Source organism: Python bivittatus, unplaced genomic scaffold, assembly GCF_059951505.1.
Source record: "Python bivittatus isolate LINGU-HERP-01145 unplaced genomic scaffold, Pbiv_v1 ctg000700_np1212, whole genome shotgun sequence".
NCBI classification, from domain to species: Eukaryota; Metazoa; Chordata; class Lepidosauria; order Squamata; family Pythonidae; genus Python; species Python bivittatus.
Window position 1 is genome coordinate 23580521 of NW_028277098.1, and position 16273 is coordinate 23596793.

General features: G+C 38.1%; 1 protein-coding gene across 4 annotated transcripts in view; it reads right to left on the reverse strand.

The window, feature by feature from the left end:
* DPYD (dihydropyrimidine dehydrogenase) overlaps positions 1-16273 on the reverse strand; it is a 578647-nt gene that overhangs the window by 4479 nt on the left and 557895 nt on the right. For all 4 annotated transcript variants that reach the window (XM_088153490.1, XM_088153491.1, XM_088153492.1 and 1 more), the window contains one exon: positions 4083-4223. In XM_088153490.1, coding sequence (XP_088009616.1) covers positions 4083-4223 — 141 coding nt within the window. The remainder of the gene's footprint in view (positions 1-4082; positions 4224-16273) is intronic.

Below are 16273 nucleotides of genomic sequence, written 5' to 3' on the forward strand. Positions count from 1 at the left end.
CACCACCATGCTTCACTGTTGGGATGGTATTGGATAGGTGATGAGTGGTGCCTGGTGTCCTCCAGACATAATGTTTAGAATTAAGGCCAAACAGTTCAATCTTGGTTTCATCAGACCAGAGAATCTTGTTCCTCACAGTCTGAGAACCTTTCAGGTGCTTTTTTGCAAACTCCAAGCGGGCTTTCATGTGTTTTGCACTGAGGAGAGGCTTCTGTCTAGCCACTCTGCCATAAATCCCAGATCAGTGGAGGGCTGCAGTGATGGTTGTCCTTCTGGCACTTTGTCCCATCTCCACACAGGATCTCTGGAGCTCAGAGTGACCATCAGGTTCTTGGCCACCTCTCTTACTAAGGCTCTTCTCCCCCGATTGCTCAGTTTGGCCGGGCAACCAGCTCTTGGAAGAGTCCTGGTTGTGCCAAACATCTTCCATTTGAGAATTATGGAAGCCACTGTGCTCTTGGGAACCTTCAGTACAGCAGAAATTTTTTTGTAGCCTTCCCCAGATCTGTGCCTTGCAATAATCCCATCTCTGAGCTCCACAGGCAGTTCCTTTGACCTCATGGCTTTTGCTCTGACACAGTAGGCATTGTCAGCTGTGAGGCCTTCTACAGAGAGGTGTGTGCCTTTCCAAATCATGCCCAATCAATTTAATTTACCACAGGTGGACTCCAATCAAGGTGTAGAAACAGCTCAGCAACGATCAAGAGAAATGGGAGGCACCTGAGCCAAGTTTCAAGTGTTGTTGCAAAGGGTCTGAATACTTATGACAATGTGATATTTCAGTTTTTCCTTTTTCATACATTTACAGACATTTCTAAAATTCTGTTTTCGCTTTGTCATTATGAGGTACTGAGTGTAGATTAATGAGAAAAAAAGATGAATTTGAACGATTGTAGTATCAGGCTGCAACATAATAAAATTGAAAAAGTGAAGGGGGTCTGAATACTTTCTGAATGCACTGTAAATGCTTCCTATGGTAGTTTCCTACTAAACTAGCCAGGTTGTCTGTTGCCTCATGGACCCCAGAAAGCTGCAGGTAAATCCAGAAACAGCACAAACAGTTTGAACATAAGGTTGGATATTCAGGCATATAACTTGTCTCTTTACCATGAGCAGAAAAAAATTAAGAAAATACAAAGCAACCTTCATGAACAGCCTTTTTTACGAAGAATCCTCAAGGCTCACCAGTTATTGGGTGAATGATGTAGAGGGTGAATAATGAGATAGCAGCAACTACAGTACAGAGTACACTGAAATGGACCAGTGAGTCTTCCATTATGGCTAGTAGACTGAACACCCCTGTTAATCAACCAATTATTCTTGTATAGCAATCCATGCCTACAGCACAGGCCTTGGCTAGAAAATGCAACTAATGGGCACACTTTCATGATAGCATTGTTCCACTGCTAAAAATAAAAGAGCACCAGAACATTATTGCTGTTGCAAGCAAACTAAATTATTTCAGCACTGTCACTATAAGATATTATAGTACATTTTTATTAGGCTATGGTATCTTTGATAACAGCACTCTATAAGACACCAGTGCTGCTGATTTTTTTGTTTTTTTTAAATCTCTGATTCCCATAGGATTGTTTTGGGGTTTTTTACCACGTGAATCTTTTTTTTTTTTTAAGTTTGTGTTTACTTGCATGAACACTTTTCTCTGGCAGTATCTATGTAGACTTAGATAGGCTGTTCTGCTCCAGGCCCCTATTCTTCAGTAACCTCTGCTAATCTAAAAATGAACTTTACTAAAAACCTGGTTTCTGCTTGTGGATGTGGTGTGGAATATTTGCTTTGCAAAGGCAACGGAAAATTGGTGCAACAGCAAAAACAATGCCACAGCTATCAGCTCTTGAGGTTGTGCCAGTGCAAAGAGAATCACACTAAGTAGAAGGGAGGGAAGGAGGGTGGCAGGGAGGGAGGAAGACATTCTTACTTCCAAGAGAAGTTTCAGGACAACTTTTGGAGCTTGGGAGTTAACTCATATCCAAGCTAGAACTAAAACTTGTTTGCTGATAACAATGCTGAATTCTAGTACTATTTTTTACTTTAAAAAGTATATGCACATCTAGTACACTTCTGCTAAATTAATATTTTCTATCTACAACAAGGGAAATGCCCTCTAAGTGTTTTGGACTTTTAGTGACACAATTTCTCAGTACTGGCTCCAGGGCCCTGGCAAGCTGCAGTTGTATACCAGGTTGTCTGGACTATTAAGTGCAGGAACATAAAGATGAGATGAGATGGGGCGGGGTGGAGAGAATCTGTTTTGTGGCCTTTATTTCTTTATTTTCACTAAACATTCTAGATAGAAATAAATTGCTACCCGTCCAAATCTTCCTAATGTGATATATTTCTTAAAACACACACACCCCTTTGTCAAAGCACGCAGCCTTTAACAGTCATTTAGACACGATACACTTTAATCAAGTTGAATAGACCAAGAAGAACAATTTATTAAATGCACAAAATGTGAATGTGGATCTTCTTTATTAGTTCAGCATGGTGTCTGCCCCTCCCCCCCACCTTGCTTCTCTCAGCATCTTCTTTCTTACTCCTTAGTATATTTGTTTAATTTGTAATGGATCCATGACTGTCTTGCAACAGTATAACCTACCTGAATCAATAGAGTGTGGACTCCCAGCAGAAATCTGAAATATTTGTGAACCATTTTTCAATAATCCCCAACCAACTCATATTTTATGTATTTCCCAATGACAATGTTGCACTTGTTCTCTGGTGTTTCATCTCCTTTATTATTTTATTAAGAATCACTTTAAGCTTACAAAGTTCTAAGGATCCTGCAATTCCTATTGAAATGAACAAGAATGGGGACTTACTGAACTCCATGTTAACAGACTCAACTGTGTCCTGCAGAAATTTCTCAAACTGGCTAGAAATATAACACATGTGTTTGCATCATATTTCTTGTTCTAACATGTCAAGGAGGCAGAATACATTTTTGTGTGGGCAAAACAAACCCCAGAACTATGTTCAACATCAAATTATAAACAGTGCTATCTATTGGATCCAGAAAGTGTGCCTTCTCTGTTGTGGTGCCTGCCTTTGGAATGAGATCCCCCCTGAAATCCATGTGGCCTCCACCCTGTTGGCATTCCCTGGCATTGGGTTGACATGGGTTGCCTTATTGAGTGTCTCATTGTTATTTTTATGTCTGTATATAGTGACAAGATTCCATCTTGTTTAATTCACTAAATAAAATTAACTCCTTGCATTATTTATTAAATGACCTCTTTGCATTATTTATTATGCTTCTAATATATTTTACCTCCATGCCATCTCTTTTCAGCTTCCTGATAAGTCCAAATTTTAGTTACTACTGTTGAGTCCAATATTAAATTATAACTTTGAATCTAACATTGAATTCCATTGTATTAAGTTAATTCTTCTACATCTATGTTTGTGTATCTGTGTGGGTCTCTATATTTGTATATGTACATATGTACATGTGTGTAAATTATATGTTAAATAATTAATTAATATATTTTATATTAAACTGGAGTTATCCAATCATCAGTTAGGATTTTAAAGAGATTTCTTAGATCCCAATACCAGATCAATACTATTAAAAATAAGAAAATAGTTTCCTGCTCTAATATAGGTCCTGATGTTGTCAGTGAAACAATTAAATCTACTTGAGTTTTACTTATTTAAATAGATTCTCTAGTGTGCACCCGCCAAAATAATTATTTTTTCTCCAACATGATCTGAATGTACCTTGTCTTCAGCAGCATTCTGCAGCATGTAATGCTGGGAGAAACATGGCAGTTTAGCAATAGATGATATGCAGCAAGAAAAATGAAGGGGGGAGGTAGAGGGAGATGAGAGAGTGCACTGTGTATCCCAAGTCTCTAAGAAACCCGCTTTATTGACAACCTCTGCGAATGGATCAGACATAGTTCATGCAGTCTATACCTGGGAGTGTGCCAATGTTAATTTCCAGTATCTTGTAAATCTACTTTTCCCACCTGCCCATCAAGAGACAGTGGAATCCTTCTGCCTCAGCAGCAGAAAGACAACTCACAGGGCCTTTTTGCTAATTACAGCTGTGTTCTTACCTGGTAGCCAGAATCATTACAGGTCATGTAGCATTTGCCACAGTTGATACACATTTCCTCATCAATCACAGCCACAACTTGTTCGGTGTTACTGAGCTCTCCATATGTTCCAATATACTGCAGTGCTTTTCCAATTACATCCTAGGGGGAGGGGAGAAGGGAGAGGGACAGAAGAAAGAAAGAAAGAAAGAAAGAAAGAAAGAAAGAAAGAAAGAAAGAAAGAAAGAAAGAAAGAAAGAAAACATTACTGAGACACTTCGGAGATATCCAAGGTTGTTTTATGGCCAAAGAGGAGCACTTGACAGCATGTTTCCATGGGACGTTGTTTTTCAGCACTATGGCAGTGCTGGGAATGATGGCACAAGTCAAAAGCATTTCATACCCAGGACATGCAAAATGTGGCTAGCAGGTATTGACTGTATAAGCAATTCAAGTATCAGTGGAGCTGCTAAAGACAAACAAACAAAACAAACAAACAAAAACAAACAAACAAACAAAACCCCACTAACAACCAAGCCACATGAGAAAAAAGAATCAGATCTGTGGACATAAATTAATTAAATTATTCTCAGTGACCATTTCTTAGTGTAACAGGAAGAAAAATGGAGACAAAGAAGAGATGTGTTATGACACACACACTCAGTTTGCCTATCCATAGCTTCTGTTCATTAGCACACCTCTGAGAACTCATTATGAGACAGAGAAAAGGGTCCATTAAACAACAGGGAACAAAAATGCAACCATTGGAAAGAATATGTAAATGGCTTGATAAACTAACACACATTATTGCAATCATCATTCGTTTTTAAATCAGTTGACCCAATTGTGCAGTTCCTGTTTCAAGAGGGTATCCTGCACGTTAGTGCCGGAAAAATTATTTATTGATTGTAGAATTGGTCCAAAAATCTGCTTAGAAGAAATGTTTTGTAAAAGAGGTTATCCATTAGTTCTTAAAGGATAAATCTTTAAAAGATTGGGGTAATTAGTCACAAACTTGCTCAAGTGGAGTGGCATCTGCCTTATTTTTCACAGGTAATCAGACATAATGAGGCTCTGTTAGGGAAAGGAATGTAGCTCAGGGCTAAAGCACATGTTTTGTGTGGAGAAAGTCTTGGGTTCAACACCATATAGGATTGGCACTGCCACTTTCTGAAACTGGAAAAAGCACTAGTGTCCTTTAACAGAGCAAATGGGGCTAACACTTTGAACATCTGTTACATGCCAGTTTTTCCCACAGTATTCCAGATTCTCCAATGTTCCAATTTTCATAATTCCAGCTTCCATGCTCAAATGCCTGTTCTATACATGAAGCTGAGAGAGAGAGAAATGGATTTGAAAATCTAGCAATGTCAGTATCAGGGTAGAGGTTCTAACTGTACTGAATCTAGATTTAATCTTACACAAAGAGAGCCATTGAAGTAAATGAAGCTCATGTTAGTAATGACTAATTTGTCCTATGGATTTCAGTGAGTTTACTCTTATAAGTCTAAATCCAAATCCTTGAGATCAGTGGCTTCCTTCGATACCATGTTATTATTATGCATAATATTTCGCAGATTCTCCATCCTTGTCTCCACAATGGTATTCTTTGCCTCAATGAATTTAGACACCTACTCTAAATTTGAAACTTTTGTATGAAAAATATAGTCCAGCACAAAATGAATTGGCCAATTCCATTTTGGATACTTTGAACAGAATGTTTCTGATATATCATGGGTTGGAGGAGAAGTATTTAGATCACATTTAACATCTAGGTGATGGTGTCTCAGACAGAACAAGCCTTGCACACAAAGACATTTTAACATGCTAGTAGTTTTGTATTATTATCTTACGCATACTGCTCAGGAATAAACCCCAATAGTTAACTGGGATAGAACCTCAGTTACATGGATATAGAACTGTAGCTTAAAGAAGTCATTGAATCTGACATTTCACAAAAGACCAATTTTGAGGATTCCAGAAAAGTTACTTTGGGACAGTAAAGTGGCCCTGACTTGAAAATTGTGTATGTGTGTGAGGGGGGCGGGGGCGGGGATGGATTCAAGCTTACAATGCATTGTTATGCTTTACCTTAGTATAAAAAGTCATAAGTAGCTTGAAATATTAATTAGGTTTGAGGGTTCTGTGAGGAGTATAATACATTCGTGAAAGTATACGGGGACTACCAATACAATCTACAATGTCTACAAACCCAGAGAACTTCTCTGCTGTATCCCAAACTGTTTATGAAAGTTCCTTGAAGAAATGCAGTGAATAGGGAACACAAATCATTATGTTTCCTGTTTCCTCCAAATTTTATCTGCTGTAGCACATCATACTGGATTTGGTTTATGTGAGGATAAAATAATGTTTCTCCAAATAGTATGTGCCCAATGGAACGGGAATTTAACAAAATGTCTTCTTACTATTCTACAAATAAATCTATTTATAGATCAACAAATAGTGCTCTTCAATATGTTGATGAGCATGCCACTTTATTTTTATGTGCTTTCAGGTCTGTTCTCAGGGGGAAAACAAAGTCAGACATTCTTAAATCTCATGGAAATTAGTGGCACCTAATATGCACTTAAATCCTTACGGTTTTCATTAGAGGGAAGTGCACTTAAGGCCTTTCTTCTGGACACTGGCCATAGTGTACCATGACTCAGTTGTAATTAGCTTTCTTTTTTTTAAAAAAAAAGTGGTAAAAAGATAACATTTGAGGAACTGGGTCAGCAGTTTTCATTTACTGTCTGTCTCAGGGGTTTTGAAAAAGCTAGGGTTTTTCAGAAGTTTTAGCCTGAAATTCCCACTATCCTTTGCCAGTATTGTGCTGGGTGGACTTGATGGGAACTGAGGTCTAAAACATCTGGTGAGGAGGCACCAGGCTATATTAATTTGTTGTGTAATTTGATCTGCTGCAGCAATTGCTGTCACCCACCATTACTGTTGAGCAAGAGGCAGGTATATAGCTTTTGTTCCATGCATTATTTATTTCCACAATTTCTGCCACTTTATTTAATGCTTGCAGATCTACAGCTTTGTTTGGTTTTAAAAGGTTTGATGAGACTTTCTTTGTATGAAAAGTAGCAGGTAAACAAGTTATGTCGCTATAATAACAACAAAAGGAACAGAAAATGTTTTGTAGGTGTACTGTTTTATGGCCTTCTAATCAGAGCTTTCTCCTTGGATTAATAAAGAAGCTCTAGGAATAAAATAGCCTATGCATTGAGATTAATTTGCTGGATCTTTTTTGCTTTCTTTCTTTCACTCTCTTAAAATATCTCTTTTTGGGCTTCTGCTCAAAGGCAGATATTGTAATATGGCATAGTAGAACTTTATATTTGCCTTATCTTGTTTTCCTCTGGATTACAGTGGTTGAATTTACAAGCATAATGATATGCTTTTTTTAACTACCAACTCACTATGAGGGTAATCCAGTTCTTCTGATAGTCAAGCTGTGTTCTTTCTGACTGGTGCATTAAGTTCAGTAATGAGAATTCCACCAGCCAAATCCTGCCCTTAATTAGACCTCTGTTATCCTGTTGCTTCCTAATTCTGCCCTTGGTGACATCTGTGTGGCTCATCTTTTGTCAGTGGGGCTACCAGGTGTGTGAACAAAACCAGAGCCAGTGGATAATTCTGATGGTAATGACCTAATTCCATAGTCAAAACAGTTTAGCTGCTGGGAAAACAGAAGCAGAACAGAAAATAGAACTTGAATAGATTTTTAATTTGTCAGTGCTCTACAGATTGGGGTGGCGGTAGTTAAGAAGTAGATTCAAATCAGGGAACAAAATCATTCTACTTCAGACACAGTTGTCATGCTGTGCTGGGCAGTATCCAATTCTCAAGCTCAAGACAAATTATATGTTAAGATAAACACAAGGCTGCTTCCAAAAATGACAATTCCATACCAACTCTCCCATTTAAAATGTACAATAAAACTGTAATATCATGACATTACACATTTTCCCCAATGGCACTCTACATTGGTGACTGATTACCATGATAAGGAAGCACTTGTTAAATTTTACTGTTTCTTAGGAGGGAAGAATGGGGAAGAATGACAGACGCTGACCTGATTGATCTGAACTCAAATTTCTCACGTAAACAAAATCTCAGAAAAGTGATCCAACTCTACCCAAATTGTTGGAAAACTTCAAGTTCCCATTTTGAAGCATACTCCATCATGGTGAACTGATGGAAATTTTTAATTGGAACTGTGGATTCAATTCACATATTTTCAGACAATAAAATGGGCTTTGACTGTATTGTTTCCAAGTCTTGTCGCATAGCCCAAGATTTCCTATGTTAATAGGATGAGATAAGAATATAGATTTAATTTGGACAAAGTGGCATAAATATCTTTGAAGAGAATGACCTGAGAAATTTCTGGAAAATTTTACTACCCATTTTCTTGAGTTGTTGTCAGATTCTTCCTCTCCAGAGAATATTGCCCTGCAGCACACCAAACTCTTTTAAAAGTGAAAAGAAGAAAAAGAAATGATGCTGGTTCCATTGGCTGAAAATGGGGGAGGACGAGGGGGGTTAATAATTTAAGCTTATGTAGATTTATATAACATGCTAGTAGTAGATCTTGCCAATCTATGCCTTGCAGGCCACAAAGAAAGTGTATTCCGAATTAACAGTGAACCAGATGTTTGGTTTGAAAGATGTCTGTGATAAAAAGACAGTGAGACCCAAAAAAAAAAAAAGGCAATGTTCATGATGGTTAGAATAATATAGAAATGGGAGGAGGACAGCTTACTGGATGAGTGATGACACTTGCTTTTGTTCTTTTAACTTCTACAGCTTACAGTTGCAGCCAAATTAACTAGCAACATCATTTAGCATCATTCCAGGAATATTTTTGTGGGTAAAAGACCAGCCCTACTGGGATTTCTCCATTCCCCCCCCCCCCAACAATGCTTCTGGATTATCCTCCCCAATGTCTTTTTGATTTCACCTCATAATTGCCAAAATGACCCACAGATGTTTGCACAGTACTAGAGGTAATATAATGAAATTATCCCAGAGATATATTATACATCTATCATCTTACAAAATACAAAATTTACTAACAACTTGAGAAGGCCAGAAAGAAGAATATGATCGTAAAGTCTTTTAGAAATTAGAAGGGTTCCACAAGCGAAAAAGTCTAAAAGAAATAGGTGAAATAACCCCAAGATATTAACTTTTAAATGCAGAGCTAAAATTCAATTCCCAGACAAGACCTCCTCCCCCATTTCCCCATTATTCTGATGTGGTTTACTAGCAAGGTTATTGTCTTGTTTTGTGACATTGTCAAATACTGTGAACCCAGGAGACCAGAGCATAAATTAAGAGGAATCCTTTTATCCAAGGCTACAACAGAATACTTGTATTATATCTCCCCAAAGACATACTCAAAGGGAGCACACGTGTGCCTGAAAAGTCGTATTGTTCATTTTAAAATGAAAAGAGCTATTTTGGTGTGTAGCACAATATCTGGGAAAATGAAAGATTTGCAGATTAGATATGTCAGGCAGTTATTAATCAACAGCAATACAGAAATGGGGGAAGGCAAATTAGAAAAAAAGAGGGGAGGGGATAAATGCCTGACTGTAAGAAAGATGGATGGCACCTAAGTTACCAAAGAAGAGGAAAAAGGGGACCTGATTCTTCTGAAGAATAACATACTTTGTGAAAAAGCGAAATAGATTCTGACATCTTTGAGAACACGGAGATACATTAAAGTTGTATCATTTGCAAATAATAAAATAAAAAGCTCTTTTTAATGCCCTCATCTATCTGGAAAGCACCATGTTGGAAAGGATGGTATAAAGAGAAAGAAGAAAAAAACGAATACAAAAGATTCAAAAGCCATTTCATAGAAAAAATGCAAAGCAATAAAACATCTATAACCATAAAGAAATTAATAAAGGATACAAGCAGTGATTAGAAAACATAAAATAATATGGCAATTGTTGCAAAAAAACCCAAAAACACACAAGTTATGAAAATTGCACTAAAACAAAAGCACAGGATCCAAATTCCTTCCTTCCTCCCTCCCTCCCCCGCCCCTTGGTAATGCAACTGAGAAGATCAATATGGAAGCCAGTCTTCCTTCTATCAATTGCTATCTCCTAAATTCAAGATGTATGCAAAATTGGATTCAACTGCATATGTAGTGCATCCAATAGATTGCTTTTAATGCAGCATACATATGAGACCATGAAATTGCCCATTGTAAAGTGGTATCACATTTCTTCTTCTTCTTCTTCTTCTTCTTCTCCTCCTCCTCCTCCTCCTCCTCCTCTCCATCATCATCATCATCATCATCATCATCATCATCATCATCAAAATTTAATCATTTAAAGCCAAACAAGACAGGCAGGACTAAAAACAACCATTAAAACAAAGCATGACGAGAACAGCTCCCCTCAACACAGGCCTGGGATTAAAGGGGTTTTGGGGAACCCAGGAGAGAGATACTGTTGATATCTCTGGAGAGATGCTGTTCCAGAGGGTGGGGATGTGACTGATTCTGAGAATAAACAGACATGAAGAGAGATGGAAAGAGATAATGTGTGAGATAGAGAAAGACAGAGGGAGGTGTAGTATAATTGAAATTACACAATGTATTTTTATGTTAGGTGGCAATTGTGAATGTGCTCTAGTCCAAAGGTGGGCAAATATTAGCCTTCTGGGTCTACTTGGTTGTTTACTAGAAAACAAGATTTAGTAATGAGAGGCAGTGGCAAAGTAGTGTGCACATGGAGACAGTGAAACTGGAATCAATTATCTACAGCACCTATGAGCTGCTGGAAGTCCATAATCCTTGTCTATCCTGATCTACCTTCTGCCTGCTCTAGTCAAATGAAAACGTGTGATGTAGCAAATGGAATAATTTACTAAATGTTTTATCTCACCAATTCCTTCCAAAATATGGCTGGTGTGGGTCTTCCGGGCTGTGTGGCCGTGTTCTTGAAGTTTTGTTTCCTAACATTTCGCCAGCACCTGTGACCGGCATCTTCAGAGTGCAGGAGCACAGACAGGAGCAGTTCTCTCTGTGCCCAGGGTGATGTGACCCTTTTGTGGGTATTTATAGAGATCTGGGGGGAAGGGGGGATTGGGTGTGTGGGGGGGGGGTTGAGTTACTGAGTGGCTGCTTGTTTTGGTGTCTGAATCTGTGTGTATCTTCCTGGGGATTAGGCAGGGTTTTTTCTTCTATTGAATTGTTAACGAGGGGCTGCTGGGGGTGATTAGCAAGTTCATTGTGTGAACTGTTCACATGTCCTGGTGGTTGAGCTGAGTTTGTTGACCTTTTGCAGGCTGTATTTTTCAGGATTGGTAGCCAGGTTTTGTTGATTTTTAGACTCTCCTCCTCCTCAACACTCTACTGGTGTTGTCCAGTAACACCAACAGCCACTATACCAGGCTATACCGGGAAGCCATTGAGATTCACAAACACCAGCACAGTTTCAATAAAAAAGAGGAGAGTCTAAAAATCAACAAAACCTGGCTACCAATCCTGAAAAATACAGCCTGCAAAAGGTCAACAAACTCAGCTCAACCACCAGGACATGTGAACAGTTCACACAATGAACTTGCTAATCACCCCCAGCAGCCCCTCGTTAACAATTCAATAGAAGAAAAAACCCTGCCTAATCCCCAGGAAGATACACACAGATGCTGACACCAAAACAAGCAGCCACTCAGTAACTCAACCCCCCACACACCCCCAATCCCCCTTCCCCCCAGATCTCTATAAATACCCACAAAAGGGTCACATCACCCTGGGCACAGAGAGAACTGCTCCTGTCTGTGCTCCTGCACTCTGAAGATGCCGGTCACAGGTGCTAGCGAAACGTTAGGAAACAAAACTTCAAGAACACGGCCACACAGCCCGGAAGACCCACACCAGCCATCATATGCCGGCCGTGAAAGCCTTCGACAATACCTTCCAAAATACTCAGTTGCTTTATGTAAACAAGAACCTGACCATATGTCTTGACATTTCCTTTGGGTGAAACTTTGCATTACTATCACAGCCTGCAGACATACTTCCCATTCTGACATGACTCACATTTACTTCCTCCAATGTCCAAGTTGACCAAAAGTAAATATTTCTGCTCTCACTTTCTTTTTGTGTGATCCTACTAAGGAATTTCTAAAATTCACCTCACACAGAAGTCACACAATATTCAAGATTCTTTATGTAGAACTAAATGTAACTTTATATGGTCATCTATGAGCATCTTTCTTTTCATATCCTAAAATGAATTAAATTTGGACAAAGATAAAAAATAGGATGCAGAGATGAAAAGAAGCTGAGATTGAAGCAAGTGGCAGGAAGGGAGGGACCTAGATTTGTAAGGGCACATAATACTGCGCCAGCTAAAATGAACAGAGTTGGTTCAAATAATTCAAACAGTAAACAGGTCATCTTTACAGAGAGGCTAGCAGAGGAAAGGAACCAAAGAACATTTTGGTGGATGGAATGACAACATTATTAAACTGGCAAAGCAAGTTACATTGCTCCTCAAGAGGGTTAAATGAAGTTATAAGAAACACAGCTTGGAAAATACAGAAAGGGGTGGGGAAAGGAAATAAATAAATAGTATGGGGAGATGGGGAAGAAAAACACAAATAAGAGCTTATGAAAATAAGAAAACAGAAGCACACTCTAGATGTCATGAGAAATCAGATAATACGGTAATAATATGAAGTGTGGTGACAAAGAACACTCCAGTGGAGAGTTTAATTTTGGCTAAGTGTTTATTGTACACCAGTCGGGAATACAGAAAAAAGTGAAAAAGCACTTCTTGCCATTTAAGTAGAATGTTCCAATGTTTGTCACCTTACAGAAACTCACTAGTAATTCTGAGATAAATATTCAGGACAAATAAAAATATAAACAAAAGCCTGACATCATTCATTTACTTAGAACTATTTGGAGTTAGTATAAAGAAAAAAAAAGGTTTGGGTTGGTCAGTGGAAATATTACCTGCCTGAAACTCAAATTAATCTTGTTCGTATCTGAAAAGAATGCAGATTTCTAAATGCATTCCTGTTTTGCAGTTTCACCGAATATGTGGCCATGTCTGAAGGCAGGGCAGGATCAGGTTTGGACCCCCTTCAGTATGAAAACATTGCAATGATGGTATTTTTCCAAAAGAGAGTGATAGTGGAGCTGACATGTGAGAAATAGTCCTTCCTTGTCTGTGAATGTGCACCATTGTTCCTTTCCTTTCCTCTATATCTTTATATCTCTATATCATATATATATTATATATTATATCAATATATTATATATATTGATATAATATATATCAATAAATCGATATATAGATGTATTACATCTATATCTATCTATCTATCTATCTATCTATCTATCTATCTATCTATCTATCTATCTATCTATCTATCTATATCAATCATCTACTTTCCTGATTACCAGCCCCTTAGCAGAAGTAGAAATCCCCCTCCCTTCCCCCTCCCCTTGGCAATCTCCCTTTGGCAAGATGCTTCAATCTTAACCGTGAATCTGATCTTGATCCCTTTTAGTCACATTCAATCCTTGTATCAGTTTCATAATGCCAATAGAAAACTGTCCAGCGTGAGTTTGCTTGCTTATCTAGGCATGGTGTAACTTCCACTAGCCCCATTTCATATCTGAAGCTGATAATCCTACACCTTTGAAATAGATTGTATTTGGCAGAACAACAGCTATGATGGCCCAAAAGGACAATAATTAAAGGCAACAGAGAAAAGTACAGATTATTTGAGGGAAAATAAAGTCATGAAGATAGTTTGGAATGTTTGAAATCCACGAGTGAGGCAATCTACACATGGACAGAATGTAATAGCTGTGTATGAATCAGTGGTATACACTGTCCATGTATTTGCCCAGAAGACAGAATACAAAGTCAAACAAGATTCATTCCTAAAAGATACAGTATTTTCTTTAAAATGATGTTTTTTCTAAACATGTACTCTATTCAATACACTTTAAAAAGGTAATTTCTTTTTTCTTTTTTTCTTTTTCTCCTTTTAGCTGAGACGCACATTAGACCCATGGCCAGTTGACATGTGTATTTATAGGTTAGTTTGGGAAGCACTGGAATTTTTAAGTCTTGACTTCCTCAAGCATGCCTAACAGATATATTATTATTATTATTATTATTATTATTATTATTATTATTAATAATAATAATAATAATTTGTTGAAGAAGAGAAAAGGGCATGAGAAGAATATCTGAACGACAGTGAAGATGATGGACTGAAGCTAGTACACCATGAAGGCTTACTGAATATTGAAGAGACCAAACTGGCCTGCAAGAAAGACCAAATGAAGAATAGAAAAGAGACATGGCAAGGCAAAGTATTACATGGCAGTACACACACACACACACACACACACACACACACAAAACTAGCAGGCAAAGCAGATAACAACAAGACCTAGTAATGGCTAAGAGCAGGAAAGTTGAAGAAAGCTAATTCTTGTGCTGCACAAGACTTGCTGCACAAGACTCGCAAGCAAGACTCGCAAGCAAGAATTGGTGGGACCACAAAACAGACAAAGTAATAGAAAATGAAGAAGCCAAAGTGCTCTGGGACTTTAGAATTCAGACAGACAAGCACCTGCCACACAACAGCCCAGACGTAACAATGGTTGATAAGAAAGACAAAAAAGTCTGGATAGTGGACATGGCAATACCTGGAGACAGCAGAGTAGAAGAGAAAGAAGTAGAAAAAAATCACAGAATATAAAGACCTGAAAATAGAAGTGGAACGACTATGGCAAAAGAAAGCAAAAATAGTACCAATAGTTATAGGTGCCTTAGGTGCAATCCCAAAACATCTGGAGCACCATTTGAACAAAGAAAGACAAAACCACCATCAGTCAGTTACAAAAAGCAGCTTTACTTGGAACAGCTTACATACTGTGATGATACCTTTAACACCATCAAACAACATCTGCCTATTCCAGGTTCTTGGGAAGGACTCAATAGGTGGATAAAAATGCCAAAACCAGTCTAAGCATCTGGCTGTGTGACCAACAATAATAAATGTAAACACTTCCTTTGCTGTCTATTATATTAGGAACAATTTTGTGCTAGTATTTCTAAGCAGAATCCCCCAGTCTTATTCATCTAGATTCTTTGCAACTGATAGCAGCTTATTTAGTATATTTATTGCATTTATAAATTGCTCCCCCACATATCAGGTGCCCGGGGCTACGTACAATAAAAATAACAATTAAAACTCACAATAAATCCAAGAAATAAGGGAGCCAAAATCATTTAACATGCCTTGAGAGCAACATTAAAATAAGAGAGTTTTGCTTATTCTGTAGTTCTGGTCACCACACTCACAAAACAATATTGTAGATGGAGTTTGGATTGGCTCCATTTTCATCCTGGAGGAGCACTGCAATCAGGATGCTGCTAATGAAAAGGCCCTGTTTTGAATATCCACCAGTCTAGCTCTCTAGCTGGTGGGGCACATGTAAGACTATTGGTCAGAGAGGGGGGAAAATCCACAAGGCATATCTAAGATATGCATAAAGACGTTCTCTCTTTTGGCTTCAAGGCCCAGTTCAAAGTATTTTTGAAATCATTTATAGTGAACCATGGTCTAGAGTTCTTAGAATGATTATGAAGGGGACAGAAAATAAGTACAGCAATACCTTTACACAAATTCCCATCCATTTCTAATAATTCCAAATATGGCATCATACAGAAATCTATGGCAACTCCGCCTTTGGAGTTCTTGCATACTTCTGGCCACTATACTCGCAAAACAATATTGGAGTAGGAGCTGGATTGGTTCCTTTTTTATCCTGAAAGGGGCACTACAATCAGCACTTCTGTAATTTTGGTCGTCACACTTGCAAAACAGTGTTAATAGAGCTGGAAGGGCAACCAAGATGATTAATGGGCTACAGAAACTACCCTATGAGGAAAGATTATAATGTCTGGGATTTTTTAGTTTGAAGTGAAGATGGGTAATAGAAGAGATCATATTGGTATATCAAAATTATACATAGTAGGAAAAATGTTGATAGATAGAATCCATCTAGAGTGACAAGGAAAACGGAGTGAATGATTGCAAATTATACATAAATGGGGAAAAATTAGAGCAAGTAGATGACTTCATGTACTTTGGTGTAATGTCTACAAAATATTTGTTGAGAAAGGCAAAAATGACTGTGGAAAGAG